General features: G+C 43.2%; 1 protein-coding gene across 3 annotated transcripts in view; it reads left to right on the forward strand.

The window, feature by feature from the left end:
• Positions 1–17,997, forward strand: part of CDH13 (cadherin 13) — a 1,187,225-nt gene that overhangs the window by 1,050,768 nt on the left and 118,460 nt on the right. For all 3 annotated transcript variants that reach the window (XM_055299711.2, XM_055299712.2, XM_063613011.1), the window contains one exon: positions 12,629–12,811. In XM_055299711.2, the coding sequence (XP_055155686.1) occupies positions 12,629–12,811 (183 nt within the window). The remainder of the gene's footprint in view (positions 1–12,628; positions 12,812–17,997) is intronic.

Raw genomic sequence — 17,997 nt, forward strand, 5'->3', positions numbered from 1 at the left:
GGCAAAGGTGATTTAGTGGCATCTTGATCAAGGCTCCTGAGCCATTTCCTGTGGGAAAGTGGACGTCTTTGAATGACTGCACAGAGAATCTTGGTCTTTGCCACTCTCCCCTACAGTTTTGGCAATATCAGAGCCAATTTTAGGGCACAAACACAAACCATTCCCAGTTATCCTTTGCCTGTAATAGGAATAAGACTGCATGGTGTAAGGAATTAATTGATTTTAGGAGGCATTTCATCTCTCCAAGTCAATCTTTAGGGATCGACACTACTGGTGGCTTATGAATTTCAGATGTGGTACATTCTGGGAATGCCAGCTCTTGGGCTCCAGGAAAGGTGATTAAAGGACAGGCTGATGCCAATGTTTATGGAGAATAAAACTTGCACTTCAGGTACAGTAAACTCAGGGCACTCAATTTGGCTTTATTCTTCCATATTCTTAGGAAAGACTGAAGTCACATGAACTGAAAAGATCTCAGCTCTGCATATGTAATGGCAAAATGAAAGATGTAGGCTCTTCCTTTGAGAAACTAACAGACTGTGGATCCAGCTCATGATAAAGAAACAGCCATATGAGTGATGTAAAGTGTGTTAATCCCTCAATACAGGTTCATTTATCTGTACTGCCACTCCATTGCTGCGTTGTTCCTGAGCCAAGTGTCCTGGCCACCTGTCTCTGGGACAGTGAGTGACATTATGAAGTCAAATAAGGTGTCCCCCATAGACCGTCAAGAAGACAGGCTGCTGCTTTTCAGGGATCTCTACTCTGATCCCCTTGGGATAGCTTCTAGGTTCATGAGTAGGCAGAATCCCACTGAATTACTAGTTCCTCTTTGACCCCCAAAGCAGCACTTTAGACATAAAGTTCATCTATGCTCAGGATGACAGCCAACCAGTAGCTCCAAACTGTTCCTTGACAATCAGTTTCTACTCCACTGAACAGCCCACCTTCCTCTGCAGCAGACCTCTTCTTTGATGGAGAGGCTGTGGGCTGGGGATATGGAGAACAAACTGATGAATGAGGGATGTGTCTGCAGAAATCAGTCAGTGGAAGAGATGACCTCCAGGAGACTGTGATTTCCTTGGCAAAGGTACTGCATTCACTTGCTTAGCAATGTCTGTGAACTCCTTGCCCACAGAACAGCAAGAATTCGCAACATTCCCCACCAGTGGCATCCTTCAGCACTGTCAGCCACATGTCCTCACCAGCAAGGTCCCATGTCCTCACCACCAAGGTCCCATGTCCTCACCACCAAGGTCCCATGTCCTCACCAGCAAGTTCCCAACACAAGTTAGAATGCGCCACCAAGTCTCTTTTATCATTTGAGCTTAGAACTAAAAGGGACCTCAGCGGTTACCTCAAGCTGTTGTTCTCAGCCCTTGGCTATTCATTAGAATCACAGGAGGGTGTTTTCAGAAATACAAATGGCTGGGCCCCATCCAAGAATGATGTCTGAAAGCAGGACTCCATATCATTAGTGGGTTTGTTTTAAGATTTTTAGGTGTTTTAATGTGTAGTCAGGATTAAGAATGACAGCTTTAGTCTGATGCCCTTTTCTCAGGTAAGTGAACTGGGACTCAGAGATCTTGCAGAATTTACCAGAAATGTACCCATCCGTTAGAGCAGCAGTCCACAACCTTTTTTTTTTGAGATAGAGTCTCACTCTGTCACCCAGGCTGGAGTGCAGTGGCACGATCTTGGCTCACTGCATCCTCCACCTCCTGGGTTCAAGGATTCTTCTGTCTCAGCCTCCCGAGTAGCAGGGACTACTGGCACCCACCACCATGCCTGGCTAATATTTGTATTTTTTGTAGAGACGGGATTTCATCATATTAGTCAGGCTGGCCTCGAACTCCTGACCTCAGGTGATCCTCCTGCCTTGGCCTGCCAAAGTGCTGAGATTACATGCAGAAGCCACCACGCCCAGCCAATCCACAAGCTTTTTGGCACCAGGAACTGGTTTTGTGGAAGACAGTTTTTCCACAGACCAGGGTTGCAGGGATGGTCTTGGGAGGATTCAAGCACATTACATTTATTGTGCATTTCATTTACATTATTATTACATTGTAATATACAATGAAATAATTATACAACTACCATAATGTAGAACCAGTGGGATCCCTGAACTTGTTTTCCTGCAACTAGACCGTTCCATCTGGGGGTGATAGTAGACAATGATAGATCATCAAGTACTAGATTCTCACGAGGAATGCGCAACCTAGATCCCTCATGTGTGCAGTTCACGATAGGGTTTGTGCTCCTATGAGAATCTAATGCCACCACTGATCTGACAGAGAGTAGGGAACCACTGAGTTAGAGGCCAATAGGATTTGCCCCACTTCATTGAATTCCCTACTCCTTTAAATCTGCAGAATTGCATAAGCCAACTCCAGTGTCTTCAGAAAGCAGACTATGTTATTGTCTCTTGAAAAGCCATTTTTCATCCAGATTCACATGTTTGTGGTCAGATGAGTATCTCTACAAAAAATCTCTCTGCTTCTCAGAATTAAACTATTTTCAATTATCTTGTCAGATGAACAAATGTGTTTTGCATTTTCTTTCATTTTTAAAGAGAGAAACCCAAGTGAAGGAGAGCTACTGACATCCAATGAAATAAAGTATCCAAGCCTGAAATTCAGAAAGAAAATAATGTGGGCATATTTGCTGTTTGGTTTTTATTTTTCTGTCACCATCTAATGTAATATTTATTTCATCATTCCCCTAAGGCAATGATTTTCAAACTCTCTTTAGCAGCAAAACTTTTTTTTTTTTCAAACAAAATCCTAGGCAAGAATTCTAATATACAAAACAGATAAAACATAATTAACAGATTCCTCAGGCAGTTTAAATTCTTCTTATTGGAAGGAAAATGTTTGATGCCTTGGTAGGACTCCTGCACCATCTCAAACATTCTTGCTGGACTCAGTGGCTCACACCTATAGTTGCAGCACTTTGTGGGGCCAAGACGGGAGGATCACTTGAGCCCAGGCATTCGAGGCCAGCCTGGGCAGTATAGTGAAACCCCATCTCTACACAAAATGTAAAAATTAGCTGGGCGTGATGGCACACACACACCCAGCTACTAGGGAGGCTGAGGCACAAGGATCACTTGCGCTTAGGATCTCAAGGCTGCAATGAGCCACAGTCACACCACTGCACTCCAGCCTGGGTGACAGAGCAAGACCATGTCTCAAAAAAAAATGAAATAAAATAAAATCTTGGTTCTCAGGAACACAGTTTAAGAACCACCGTTCCACTGCATCATTTTCCTGTCAGTCTTCAGTGGCCATGTCTTTTCATTTTGTTTTGTGGGGCAAAGACCTGCTTCATTATGCAAGCCTCTTCTCCGTGAAAACGCATTTCATTTTTAGTTTTGCAAATGTGCAGTTCTGTATTTGGTGTAGACAGGGTCATGTAGAGGAAGAATACAGTCATTGGAAGGTCGACTGTCCCAGGTGGGCATCTTCTTCAAAAGCCATGGACTCAGCACCTCCTGTGTATCTGCAGCCAACACATGGAAACATCTCAAAGGAAATGAATCAAAGAAGTGTGCCCTGAGGGGAAGAGGGAGCAATTCCTGCCAGGGCTTGCAGTGAATGTTTCCCTTTCTTGCCCTTTGGTTCGTTCCCCGGCACCTGTAGAGCCAGGAGGTTGAGGGATGGTTCATTTTCTCACTCAGTGGAATGGGACGCACAGATAGCTGCTGTCTAAGAACATCATTTTCCTTTCAACCCAGGATCACCCTGGGTGGGTGGGTCACATGGGGGCAGGACGTCAGTGAGGGGGACATTAGTATCAGTCCAGGATCAAGAACCACACTACCTGGGATGCCAATGAGTTTTGGAGAGGACTCTTCACTCAGAACATTTCTTTCTTGTTGAGATGCTATTCCTTATTATTTTTGAACTATTTCCACATTCGAGTTTTGCATTTTCTCACCTGTTTGTTAACAGTGGGTGACTTCAGACATTTAACTGGGAAGACTCTGGGTGTTTAATAGACCTGTCACTGTCCGTTACCACAGCTAGTAGGTACTCTCTCTTCGCATGATGGAGATAACACGCAGATACTTTTAGCAAAGCATCTGGCACAAAAGAGAAACACAAAATTGTCCGTAGAAGAAATTAGTGTTAGTTGGACCAAGAAAGGACTTTGATTATGTTTTATTAAAAAGAATCTCTGTGTTTTAGACTGAAATCTTTGCAGATGCAATGGCACATCTGGGATTTGCTCCAAACAGTGCAGAATCGGGGTGGGGTGGCTGTGGAGGTGAAGCACCAGGAGTGGGGAGGTGAGGATCTCTAAAGCCTGAAGACAGGCACGTAGGGGTTATTATCCTATTGTACCTGCTTTTATACATGTTTAATATTTTTCACAACAAGATGTGAAAAAGAAAAAATACTTGAGAAAACATCTAGGAAACCCAAAGCACCATCAAAGGGACCACTCACCTGATGAGATCAGCAGACATCTGCAGAGTTGTTTTCCCCAGGCGCCATTATTGCAAGGAAGAGAAACCTGCTCAAGGCAACTGGAGTGAAAATGAGGTTGTTGATGGGAACAGAGGTTCCAACAGACAAGAACACAGGGAACATCATAGGATTGAGAGCAGGACTGGGAAACAAGTCAGCGACTGAGAGCACTTCCTGTCTGTCCTTTGTCTTTGAGTCCCAGAAGAAAATCTCTTTTGTAAATTTTTCTCTCAATTTCTCCATTCTTTTGCTTCTCCATGCATATTGGATTTCTCTGATAATTTATCCATATCCAAATGACAAAAAATGGCCACCCCTTGCACAAATGCTGAGAAACCTATATTTCTCTTAGTTCAAATTTATAAAAGTAATAATCCCGTTTTCCATGAATCAACCGATGGAGTGGTTACCCCGGAGTGAGGTGATCAGCTCTGGGTCCAATAAGCTGGGGCCAAGGAAGCTAGGATCACATGATACAAAATGACTAGTACCACTCTTTTCAGCAGCGACTGGGGGAAGGTTTAGTTCTCTCAAATGTTTTATGGATTATGCAGGCACGCTGAGCTATATCTACTCAACACCGCTAAGATTTTCAGGAAAGAAATACTCTAATTTGCCATTTAGAAATTCTATCATCTCTGTCATTTGAACTACAATTGAGTCCACTTTCCTTTTTCTTAGGAGAAATAGAAAAGAACTGGTTACTGCTGCAGTAACATGGCACATGTATACATATATAAAAAACCTGCACATTGTGCACATGTACCCTAAAACTTAAAGTATAATAATAATAAAATTAAAAAAAAAGAACTGGTTACTATTCTCATTGGGAGACTCTCAAACACATGTACGTTGTTATCTTTCTACCTTGGGTTTTTATTCTTGAGACAAAATAATCCCAAAAGTTAGTGTCTACTTACAGTGCTCTTACTTTATGAAAGATGTGGCATTGAGCATTTTGGGGAATCAGAGACATGACTCCGACTCCCCAGGAGCTCAACATTGGGAGAGGCATGCCCCAGGCTGTCTCTGTTTGAGAGGCCGGGAAGTCTGTGCCAAATTCTTTCTGTTCATGGTTACTGGAATTCTCACCTCTAGCATCTGATTTTTTTCTTTCCTGTGTGAGCTACCTCCCATGGGCATTAAAAATCAAGTCTCTGACACCACTCTGCATCTTCAAAGAAAACAAATCATTTACAGAATTTTAATCAGATAAAGAGAGGAGAAGGCTGGGCACAGTGGTTCATGCGTGTAATGCCAGCAGTTTGGGAGGCCAAGGCAGGAAGATCACTTGAGCCTAAGAGTTTGAGACCAGCCTGGCAACTTAGTAGGACCCCATCTCTACAAAAAAAAAAAAAATTTAAATTAGCCAGTCATGGTGGTTTATGCCTGTGGTCCCAGCTAAGGCAGGAGGATCACTTGAGCCTAAGACGCTGAGGCTGCAGTGAGCTGTGATCATAACACTGCATTCCAGTCTGGGCAACAGAGCAAGATCTGCTTCAAAAAAAAGAGAAGAAAAAGATGCTCACCAATGACTGGGACTATGATGATCTGGTGGGTTCCTGAATATTCTTTCGTCTTGCTCCTGTAGTCACTTCAGGGCCTGACTATACCTTTTCTACTGTGACGTAGCTAGGGAAGGACTTAGTAGGTTCCAACCATCTTGAGGACTTGCCAATGAACAGACCATGGTTCTTAGTCAAGCAACCACAGGTCCCTTGAGTGGTTCTGTTATTAATCTCTTCTGAGACATCGGGCTTTCTTAAGATATTGAATGACCTTTATTTAGAACTCTGTACTGTATACTGTTTAAAATTTTTATGTAAATATATAGCTTATGTATATTTTATATAATCATAGTTTTTATTTTTATATTTCATATTATATATGTGTCTGCATATATATACATATGTGTATATATATATATATATATATATATATATATATATAGTGCACGCAAACATGATGTGGAGGCTGAATGAAAATGTTCTCATACGTTTTCTTCTAAGAACTTTACTGTTTACCTTTCACATTTTGTGTATGGTGTGAGGTAGGGGTCAGGATTCATTGTTTTCTCCAGATAGATATCCAATTGATCCAGCACCATTTACTGAAATAACCATTACCTGGAAACTAAATCATGTCCAAACATAAAAGCATCCATAATTGGCCACAGGTACAGCCTTGGATGTATGACAGTGAAGGCAATGGTTTTAGAAGTGGTAGAAAACAAATCATCAGGATATGTTGTAGATGTACAGTGCCTACAAAGAAAGGGGACACCCAGAGGGAATACTAGCCCTCTCATTTACTGATGTATTTTTGTGCCTAGTGGCGTCTCCAGCATGCAACAGACACAACAAGTATTTATTAAAATGAATTGTTGTATCTTTCCACCATGACATAAATCCTAATCATAGAAGAAAACCAGATATCTAATGCAGCTTTCCCTTCCAAATGTGGACATGATAGGATTGACATCATTTGCCTCATGTCTATTGTTGGAGCATAACAAGAATGAGAAAGTGTGTGAGTGCCAGGCGTACATAACTGAAAAAAAAAGCTTCTTCCACACCACCTGAGGAAAATAAAATACATATATACATAACTACATTATAAGGCAGACTGTGGTAAGAGCAGAAAGAGTCACAGGGGTTTAAACCAAATCCTCCAATTTCTTGGTGAGAATTTCATATGATACAGGGCAAAATCCATCATCATTATCCTTGCTAACAAATACTGACTGCTTGTTATACATATGCCAGGCAATTTGCCAAGCTCCTTAAATGCATTTTGTTATTTTTCTCAGTCACAGTTTCTACCCATTAAACTATTGGGAAGAGGCTTCCAATAAGCTGTATCTTTTATGTAAACATAGACTCAAAAATGTTCGCAAGCTCCGTTTCTGATGTTCTCTCCCCTACCTTTTTATCATCACAAATAGAAATTAGTGAGACCCTATCTTTTAATTTTTTTAAGCCAAGGCCCAGATGACTACATCCCAGCTTTCCAAGTTCCATGTTAGTTCTCTGTGAAACTTTAGGGTTAATGGTTCATGAACTTGGTCTACTATTCAGGTCAAACATGCAAGTAGTCAAGCACGCAAGTTTGCATCTGTCCAGTCCTTTAAAATTGTCCTCTGTCACTTCTTTCCCATCTGTGGCTTTCCAGCCTTCTGATCATTATTTCCATCTTCCATGTTAATCTAAAGTCAACTTTCTGCTCTTGGAGGAAGAACATGCATTCTTTGTGCATAATAAAATTCAAGTCCCTCTTCCCACCAGTGATGGCCTTTGTGGCTCATCCAGGCAGCCTCATCTTGAATGTCTATGATGTAACTCAAAGAAAAGAAAATGCTCAGTTCCGAATTTGGAGGGAAGAGATCATAAGCCCAGTACATAGTCCCAACAAGCCACAGTGATTGTGTAAAAATACATTTTATATCTGGTATTTGTTTGCCATACAGTTTAACAGAAAAGTAACTTAATCTATTTTTTCCAATTAAAGGTAGTAATAGTATAATCATAATTCCTCCTGCTCTAGTGTGGTGAATTAATGTCTGTCTATTGTTTTTAAATCACAAAGTGAGCATTGCTATAGAAATGTAAAATAGTACCATTTCATTTTAATCTATTTAATTTTCCTTTCTTGAATTATATAATGGGGTTAAAACATTGAATAGAATTAATAGAATGAGTATTTAATTAAGCAATAATGAGCTTCTAAATGGATGCTCAAAGAAACTGCTTGATAGTTTATGCAGAAATCAGATAATGGTCTTAAGAAAGACTATAATAATTGTGTTGAATGTTTTCCATATTTAAAGATTTTTTTTTCTGTATTCTCTCAGGAGTAGATTTAAACATAACCCATTTCCTTGATTAGGTGACACTTTGCTTTCAAAGTAAATCCCAAATGCCTTTCCATGGCCCACAGGGCCCTGCATAAGCTGCCTCTACCACTTCTGGAGTCTGATGTCAAAGAGTTCTCTCTGGCTCTCCCCTTCATTCCAGCCACACACAGCTTGCCTTTGTTCTGCAAAGGCACCTTTGGATCTTCCTGCCACCTGGCCTTTGCTCCTCCTCTTTCAGATGCCAGGTATGTTCTCATCCCCTTCACCTCTCTAATGCCTCTGCTTCTTTCAGTTCTCAGGGAATTTTTCCCTGATGATCCTCACCAGACTGGATCAGATACCCACCTCCACACATACATACACACACGTACACACACACAGAAACTCCCTAAGGACTGTGATTTTATTTCTTGACAATTAAGAGGTTGTTATACTTTTCTTTCCAATCTGTCTCTCCTTTCAGCCTGTAATCTCCATGAGGAAATATATCATGTGTGTTTTTGTTTAGTGGTGTATCCCTGGATGCATGGATGGATGGATGGATGGATGGATGGATGGATGGATGGATGGAAGGATGGATGGATGATGAATGGAAGGACGGATAGATAGATGGATGATGGATGGATGGATGGATGGATGGATGGATGGATGGATGGATAAATAGATAGATGGATGGCAGGTAAATGTCGTTGTGGACCCATCCAAGGACATATGAGGGCCACAATGCACATCTCTGAGAATTCCTCGCACATCAGCACCTTCCCATTCTACTTGAATTCACTTGCTCACACACTAAAAAGGTATTCTATACCAGCCCCTTCTGCAGGTGCTGCAGACATAAAACTATCGGTGTCGTGGAAGAAGCTGCACAGGTTTGTCTCACTTATACATGGCCTAAATATTAATTTTATTAATTCATTCATCCACCCATCCACCCACCTACCCATCCATCCATCCACCACCCACCCATCCATCCACCCATCCATCTATCCATCTACCCATCCATCTATCCATCCCATCTTCAGACCTGCTCATGTGTTGGGCACTGTGCTGTTTACTAAGGATCAGGGCTGACTCATCCATTAGGCACCATTATCACAGTGCTAGGACCCTAAAATCAGAAAGAAATAAAAAGAACTTTTAGGGTAAAATAAATTTTTAATTCTTTTCTTCACATCACAAAAACAATTTTTTCTGAGACAGGGTCTTGCTCTGTCACCCAGGCTGGAGTGCAGTGGTGTAATCATAGCTCACTGCGGCCTCAAACTCCTACACTCAAGAGATCGTCCCACCTCAGCCTCCTGAGTGTGTGGGACCACAGGCATGTGCCACCACACCTGGCTAATTTTTTACTTTTTTTTTTTTAGAGATGGGAATCTCACTATGTTGCCCAGGCTCATCTTGAATTCCTGGGCTCAAGTGATCCTCCCATCTCAGCCTCCCAAAGAGCTAGGATTACAGTGTAAGAATACCATGCCCAGCCCCTAAAATAGGTTTTTTAAAGCGCATTACTCTATTATGATAAGAGGGGTTGATGAAGGCAAAGGTGCCTGGGGTCCACCAGTCACAAAGCAGCTCTGCTGGAGCACAGGGGAGATCAGTCCATCCCTGGTCTTCTGGAACACTCAGGCAAGTGACAGAATCAGGTGTCAGTCAACAAGTCGGTCCCTCTTAGTCTTGCTTCTGTATGGCTTTGTTCCTTCACATTCCCTCAGCCCTCGCCTCTGCTGCCAGATCCCACTTCCTATACTTAAGATCATTCACTCATTCAACAAATATCTACTGAGTTTCTTCTGTGCACCTAGCACCATGGAAGAGACTGGAGATAAAGCCATGAAGAAAAAGGTGCACATAGAGCCTCCAGCCTCCTCCAGTCATGATTTGTCACAGTGTTTTCATCTTGGCAATGACACTCATCTGCTTTGACAGAGCAACTTCTCACTTATGCACTGGACATGACAGCGTTTCTACCTGACTGGTGGTTCCCAACATCCTCCAGCCTTATCCCATTTCATGCCCACATCATTGATACCTGGTTTCCTAAGGTATAGGTGTCAGAAGAGCCACAAGGACAGGTTATGAGCTGACATCCACTGTGATAAGCGGGGACAGAGAACCAGTCCTCTGGCTCTGGACTGCAGCAAGCGGGTGAAGGAAGGACTGGCCTAAGCCTTGGGGATCTGAGGTGGGCACGAGTGGCCGAGCAAAGTTTACTGGAAACCAGGACACTTAGGTCTGATCTTTGGGTCACTAAATGACTTTGGGCAGCACTCTTCCTTCTTCCTTCCTTCCTTCTCTGTGCAATCATCTTCATCTGTAATATGAAGGGATTAGATCACACATGTGTCACCAAGCCCCCTCCTGACTACATGGCAGATAGCATTAATTGATCACAGCACTCTTTCCTGCTGAGCCCAGATGTACTGCAGGCCTGTCCACACCAGGCTTAGGCAGCTTCACACATTCACAAGGGTAGGTCCTGTCATTGACACCTGCCTGCCATCCTTAGACTGGGACTCCATCCCGCTTCTTGCCCCGACTACATATTAGAATTATCCAGGCAGGTGAAGAAAATACTGAGTCCTAGACTTTACCCCAGAGCCTGGGGAATCTGAATTGATCTGGGGAGTCTGAATCTGAATTGATTCCCTGACTGATGCCTGATCCTGCCACTTGACTGTGTGTCCCAGAAGACCGGAGATGGACTGATCTCCCATGTGCTCCAACCTGGCTAAAGGACCCCAGGCACTTTCTCTTTCATCAACCCCTCCAACCATAATAACCATAAGAGGTTTTCATGCGCTTTAACGCTGGGGAATCGTGAATTGGAATAGGACTCAGGAAGTTTTTTTCAAAGCCTCTGGGAGATTCTAATGTGCAGACAGGGCTGAGAACCGTTAGCATAGTTTTCTTGCTCAAGAATTCTATGATTTTTGTGAGAAGATAGAAGATAGGTAGACATTAAACAAGAATCATACGAATCCGATCAAAATAATTGCACCCTGGAGTTGTTTCTGTGTGACAGCAGCCTCAGTATCCCTCCTCATTCTCACTATTTTCTAGCCTCCATGCATGTTCTAAGAATTTTCCAGCTCTCTTTTTATGGAAGACAAATCACCCAGGTTTGCCGAGGTGCAATAAACAAATTAGTTCCAGTCCCCGCCGTGTCCCCTGAGAGGCCTCAGGACTAAGATTTATGATTAATGATTTGCAAGTCAATTAATCAGCCACTGCTTTTGAAACCTCATTTCTCAAATTACTTTTCTTTGAACACAAGAGCTTTTTGACATCATCTTACTCTCTCTAGATTCACTTTCCTACTAATTGAAATTCCAAGATATTTCTTCTTGTTGTCAGCTTATTGGTGTTACTTGTTTATAAAATATTTGCAAATGGATTACTATTCACCTGCAGCATGTCAGAGGTAAGCACCAAAACAATACTTTATGCTTTCAGCTCAAAGGAATGTGCTAATGATAGCTCATGAAATTCTCTATCTATGAGAAAGTTGATTTTTCATTTATTGATTTATTTTCATCACACTTACTTGCAACAAGTATTTGAGATGTATTACAATAGAAACACAGGTACAACAAGGCTCCAAACAATTGATGTAGATGATTTCTTAGAAAATGGTTTCTAAGGTCATATTAAGAGTGGATGTGGAGTGGGAAGGATGGGATTGGTTTTCTTCATTAGGGAAAATAGCAGGATCTAGCAGAGGATCTGGGGTCAAATCCCAGTGTCTTCACTTACAAGTCTTAGTGCTTTACTCATCTGATTATGTTGTTATTTTGGGGAGGCAAGGCTGCGAGAACAAGTTCAAACAAAAATGGCTTGAACTGAATGAAAATTTGTTTCTCATTCAATGATAGTTCAGGACAGGTGTTCTTGGCCACCAAGTTGCTCCCCTCCATGTGGTGACTCAGGGACACCAGCTCCTCCTTCCTTGTAGCTCCCTGCTCCCCTGGGGTTTTGTGGTCCTCTGCAGGTAGGCAGAGGGTGAAAAAGCACAGAGAGGAGGCACAGCTTTTCTTTTCACCCTCCCACCACAGAGCAGCACAGCACAGCCCTGGTCATTATCATTCCTGCCCACATTCTGCAGGAAAGAAGTTAGTCTCGTAGGCTCACCTAAGTTCAAGGAAAGCTGAGAAGAGGAGCATAGTATCTTCCAATCATAATCCTCTTATGTTATTATTTATTTTTAAGTGAGATGATGTGTGTAACATACCCAGTGCAAAGCATGTAGTAAATAACTATGTGTTTTCAAAATAGTGACCATTACAATCTGCTTTGTTTGCAGTTTCAAGCCACAGTTGAGGAAGGAGCTGTGGGAGTTATTGTCAATTTGACAGTTGAAGATAAGGATGACCCCACCACAGGCGCATGGAGGGCTGCCTACACCATCATCAACGGAAACCCCGGGCAGAGCTTTGAAATCCACACCAACCCCAAAACCAACGAAGGAATGCTTTCTGTTGTCAAAGTAAGGGTGATTCCAACTGCCTCTTTCTCCTCATGTGAGCACAGAGGGTCCCATCAGGGGGCTCATAGAATCACTGAGTTTAAAAGGCCGCAGATAAATTCCCCCAGTCTCCTCCTTCTGGGAATTAACGAAGCGAAAGGCTCATGGCTTAAGGCTGCACTCGTATCCTCAGCAGCGTAAACAAGCAGCCATAAAACAAACCTGTTTTATAGGTTCTAAAATACCCAAACTTACGTGTAACTTTAAGAAAACCAAACTTAAGTGGATTTTTTTTGTTTTCGTTTTTATTTTTTGAGACAGTCTCGCTCTGTCACCTAGGCTGGGGTGCAGTAGTGTGATCTCAGCTCACTGCAATCTCCGCCGCCTAGGTTCAAGTGATTCTCATGCCTCAGCCTCAGGAGTAGCTGGGATTACAGCTGCCTGCCACCATGCCCGGCCAGTTTTTGTATTTTTAGTAGAGATGGGGTCTCACCATGTTGCCCAGGCTGGTCTCAAACTTCTGGCCTCAAGTGATCTGCCTCCCTTGGCCTCCCAAAGTGCTGGGGTTACAAGTGTGAGCCACCATGCCTGGCCCATACTTAAGTTTTAAATGAAATTCTTTATACATTTGCTAAGGAATTATTAACAGATATGCCAAAATGAGATGTGTGAAGGTGTTTTTACAGATCTGTGCTCAAAATGTGGGCTATGACATGTCTTCTTAATCTTTCTTAGCAGAGCTCAATTACTCCTCAAAAACACCCACAACATGGTTATTGGTGTGAAACCCTCTGTGAGCCTTGCTAACTCGCACGCTGACCCTCTGTATGGCAACAAGTAGAACAAGCAGGAAATGTGATTATAAATGTAAAACCTCTAGCTCATGCTGGTAATCCAGAAATGTTAGTGGGGGTGGTGGCACAGAAGGCTTGCTACAGGTGGCCCTGGTATTCCGGGAGAAGGCATTTCTACACAGTTTCACTCTTTCTGGGAAGTTCTGGGGAGAGTTTCTGCCAGAGACCAGGACCTTCATGGGAACACGTTTTCTTTTCTAGTGGATGAAGCCATTTGCCTGAGGATCAGGGATCGATCGTATTTATAGTGATAGCACCAGTGGGCAGAGCAGGGACATGGCTGCCCACTCCCTGTGTGCCCTTGGCCGAGATACCCATGTTTTCTGTGCACCAGTTTCCTCATCTGTAAAATGAGAATGTTAATGTAACCTCCCTCTTAGGGTTGTTGTTGTAATCCATTGAGTTGCTATAATGAAGTACTGTAGGCTGGGTGGCTTATAAACCACAGACATTCATTTCTCACAGTTCTGGAGGTTGAAAAGTCCAAGATCAACCTTCCAGTAGATTCTGTGTCTAGTGAGGACCCACTTTTTGATAGATGTCCATCTTCTTCTCTCTCTATCCCCACATGGTAGATAGAGTGAGGCAGCTCTCTGTATTCTCTCTCTCTCTCTCTTTTTTTTTTTTTTTTTTGAGATAGAGTCTTGCTCTGTCACCAGGCTGGAGTGCAGTGGCGTGATCTTGGCTCATTACAACCTCCACCTCCTGGGTTCAACTGATTCTCCTGCCTCAGTCTCCTGAGTAGCTGGGATTACAGGTGCATGCCACCACACCCAGCTAACTTTTATATTTTCAGTAGAGACGGGGTCTCACCATGTTGACCAGGCTGGTCTTGAACTCCTGACTTCAAGTGATCTGCCTGCCTCGGCCTCCCAAAGTGCTGGGATTACAGACATGAGCCACTGCACTCTGCCAAATGCTGTTCTGCTCATATCTGTTTTCCTTGAGCTGTAGCAAACACATTTTGGGGAGGACTGAGCTCTAGGATATGTGATGGAGATGTCTATTTAGCCAAGTTTTATCTTCAAAACTTGGATGTCTATTTACCCAAGTTTTATCTTCCAAACTTCAGGTTTGGAAAATTGCCTGACAGATTTTATGGAGTCAGGACTAGCCACAGAGGACAGCCAGTGGCTATGTCATTCTATGACTTTTACAGCTTCGAAAATGCAGCAGCCGTGGACACAGAGGGTCAGTGCCAGGGTTTCCTAGTAACTTTGCCATTGCCCAATACATTAGTGCTTTTATGTACTTCGTGCATTACTGCTAGTCCCCATGAATAATATACAGTACTATAATGGCTTATTCGTACACAGTACATTCATATATGAGTACATTACAGACCTAGTCTGCATACACATAAGCATGTATTAACAATCCCTTAATTAACTATCACACATCTACTGTTGTCAAGTACACAATAAAACCTAACCCATACAAATATGGACCCATACTAGAAATCCTTAATATCACGTAGTACATACATTCGTTCATCGGACATAGCACATCTCAGTCAAGAAATCTCTCGCCAAGATGGATATCCCCTACCAAATTTTGGCCTCTGCATCTACCAATCTCCCAGAAATCATCCCCACTCAGGAGTACTACCCTCCTCACTCCAGGCCTATAACACTTGGGGGTGACTATTCTGAAACTATACTTGGCATCTGGTTCTTACTTCAGAGCCGTAACATTAAGATCGCCCACATGTTACCCTTAAACTAAGACATCTCGATGGACTAGTGACTACCACCCTATTAACCAACCTTGGCAACAGAGTGAGACTCTGTCTCAAAATAACAACAACAAAAAAAGAAAAAAAGAAAAACCAGACTTGCAGGAAGGAGCCATTCTCCTCTCCCTACATTCCTGCACTGGTCCACAATGCAATGGCTCTCAAATGCTAGCATATATAAGAATCATCTGCAATGCTAGTTAAAATGCAGATTTCTGGGCTTGCCCCAGACCTGCTGTGTCAGAATATGAGGGAGAGGTGTGCTGGGTGGTTCTGTAGTTCACAGGGCACACCTCTTGTCAAGGGGCATGGCCTTAGGGGAAGTGGTTTCCATCAGCTTGTCTGCCGTCCCTGCAAATTCCAGGGGAAGAGGTGCCCACAGAGGCTGAGGCTCTTGCTGACTTCACCTTTGCTAGTGAGTGGACTTCCTTTGCTTTGGAATTGGGATGCAGACCTCACATTGGCTGCCTCCCAGGTCAGTAGGAAGGGCCTTGAGCTCTATCTATCTGTCAGCACATGTGAGGCAGAGCCCCAGAACACCTTCTAGAAGCAAGCTAGCCCATGCTCTCTGCGGCTGTCCACTGTGCCAGCCATTGGTGCAACCATTAGGAATGCATTCTGCTGCAAGTAACAGAATGTTAGACTAATAGTGGCTTAACTAATGAAGGGAATTTAAGAATTTTTATAACTAGATGAAGGTAGGCCAGTCCAGGATTGGCCAACAGTTTCAGGTGGCAGAGAGCTGGCAGTGGGGTGCCTCAGATGCTTTTGACATTTTCCTCTTGGACATAAAGTGGCTGTCAAAGCCCCAGGCATCATGTCTTTCCATTGCTGCGTCCTAATGCAGGAAGCAAGCAGGCAGCCAGGCAAATGAGAGAAGGTGCTCTCATGTGACCCTCTCCTCTTATCGGGGCAGAAAACATCCTTTCTAAGGGTCCCCTGGCCAATTTCCCCTGATGTTTCATTGGCCAATAACATATGTTCTTCCTTAACTTCAAGGAAAGCTGAGAAAGTCCAAATCTGGCCTTTGGGCCTTTACGGAGCATAAGGGAGAGGGGGGCTGGTGATTGGTGTTGGGCAGTCAAGCACGAGCAGGTCTGCCCTAACCAGTTAGCAATCCAACATACAGAAGAACTATTTGGAGTCTCAGGATGCTGCTGGTTTCCAGCAAGTTCCTGCCTCTCAAAAGGACCAAATCCCAGTGGCTCTGACAAATGTGTGTCTGCTTTGTCTTTAAAACCTTCAGATCAGAAACACCCTTAGTTGCTTTCTAAACTGATTCTAAAACCGCCAGAAAGTTATTCTTTCAGCTGAACATAATCAACCCTGCATTTTAAGTTTATTTTCTATTCTGTCCTCAAAGAAGGTAGTATCCAGAAAGCATCCCTGATTCCCCATACCTTTCACAGGCCTAAACATAGCTATCAATCGGTTCTGCATCCTTCCTCTTCCAGCCAACAAACCCAGGTCCTCCATCCTTCCCATGTTGGTCAGCTTTTCCAGGCTTTAAATTTCCCAGGACAATGGTTTACACCCTCTCTTGACACTTGAAAAAACATTAATTGAATTGCCTCTCTGTAGCTTCCGTCAGAAGTATTTTCCATTTCCTCCCATCCCTGACACAGAGGCCCAGCAACAGACAAGCACATTAATAAGACTGTGTGCTTTGTGAGATCATGGAGGGCCTCTTAATCCAATTACAGCCCTCGGAGGGGATTAGGAACAGAGACCCATGTGTCACCAGCTCCAGGTGGTCTGGCCCTGGGCATCGTACAGCTGGAGTTAGCAGATCCCACCTTAGGCAAATGGAAATAAACATTAGCGTGGCCCTGCTCCCTTCCTAAGGCCAGCCTCGCATTGTGTCACTTCCTCCCTCGCTTCTCCCCTCCCTCTGTGGCATCCTCCATGGCGTAGTTCCTCTAAGCCAGCATTACGTTAGGGCAGTGTCAGCCTGGGAACATAGGAGAAAAACTGGGGCCAGAGCAATGACTCTTGCCGGTCTTGCTTCCCCACTCTTCTTCCTCACTATCTTAACAGCTTCTTGTTATTGATAATCAACACTAGGCCTAGCACCATGGGAAATATTCAACATTCATCCTGTCCCCTGATCTTTACAACAATCCTCTGTACTAGGATTTTGTTGAACAGACAGCTGAGACTTCAGGGAAGGCAGTGACTTGCTGGTGGTCCCAGAGTTATATGCATCAGGGCCAGGACTTGACTGCCACCCATCTTTCTATTTGATAAAAAAATAGGGAATTTAAAAGGTAGAAATATCCAAGAATGTTAGATTTTTGCATAATCAAAATAATATATAATTGTGTTGCAAAAGACTAGTGCTAGAGAAAAGCACAAGAATTACAGTCATTCATTCATTCATTCATTCATGCAATGACATTTATTTAGAGCCCACTATGGTCCTGACACAGTGCTAGGTGCTGTGTATTCACTGGTGAAAGAAATGGTCTCTGTCTACAGCCTCCCAGGCAGCTTATAGTTATAAGAGCAAGAACTTTTGCTGCAAATAATGATATCCCCGGAAAAGAAGGAGAGAAGGGGGGAGGGAGGGAATTGTCTCCTTGGGAAAAAACAACCAGCGGTCCCCAGCCAAGGAAAAC

The sequence above is a fragment of the Symphalangus syndactylus genome, chromosome 11, assembly GCF_028878055.3.
Source record: "Symphalangus syndactylus isolate Jambi chromosome 11, NHGRI_mSymSyn1-v2.1_pri, whole genome shotgun sequence".
NCBI lineage: Eukaryota > Metazoa > Chordata > Mammalia > Primates > Hylobatidae > Symphalangus > Symphalangus syndactylus.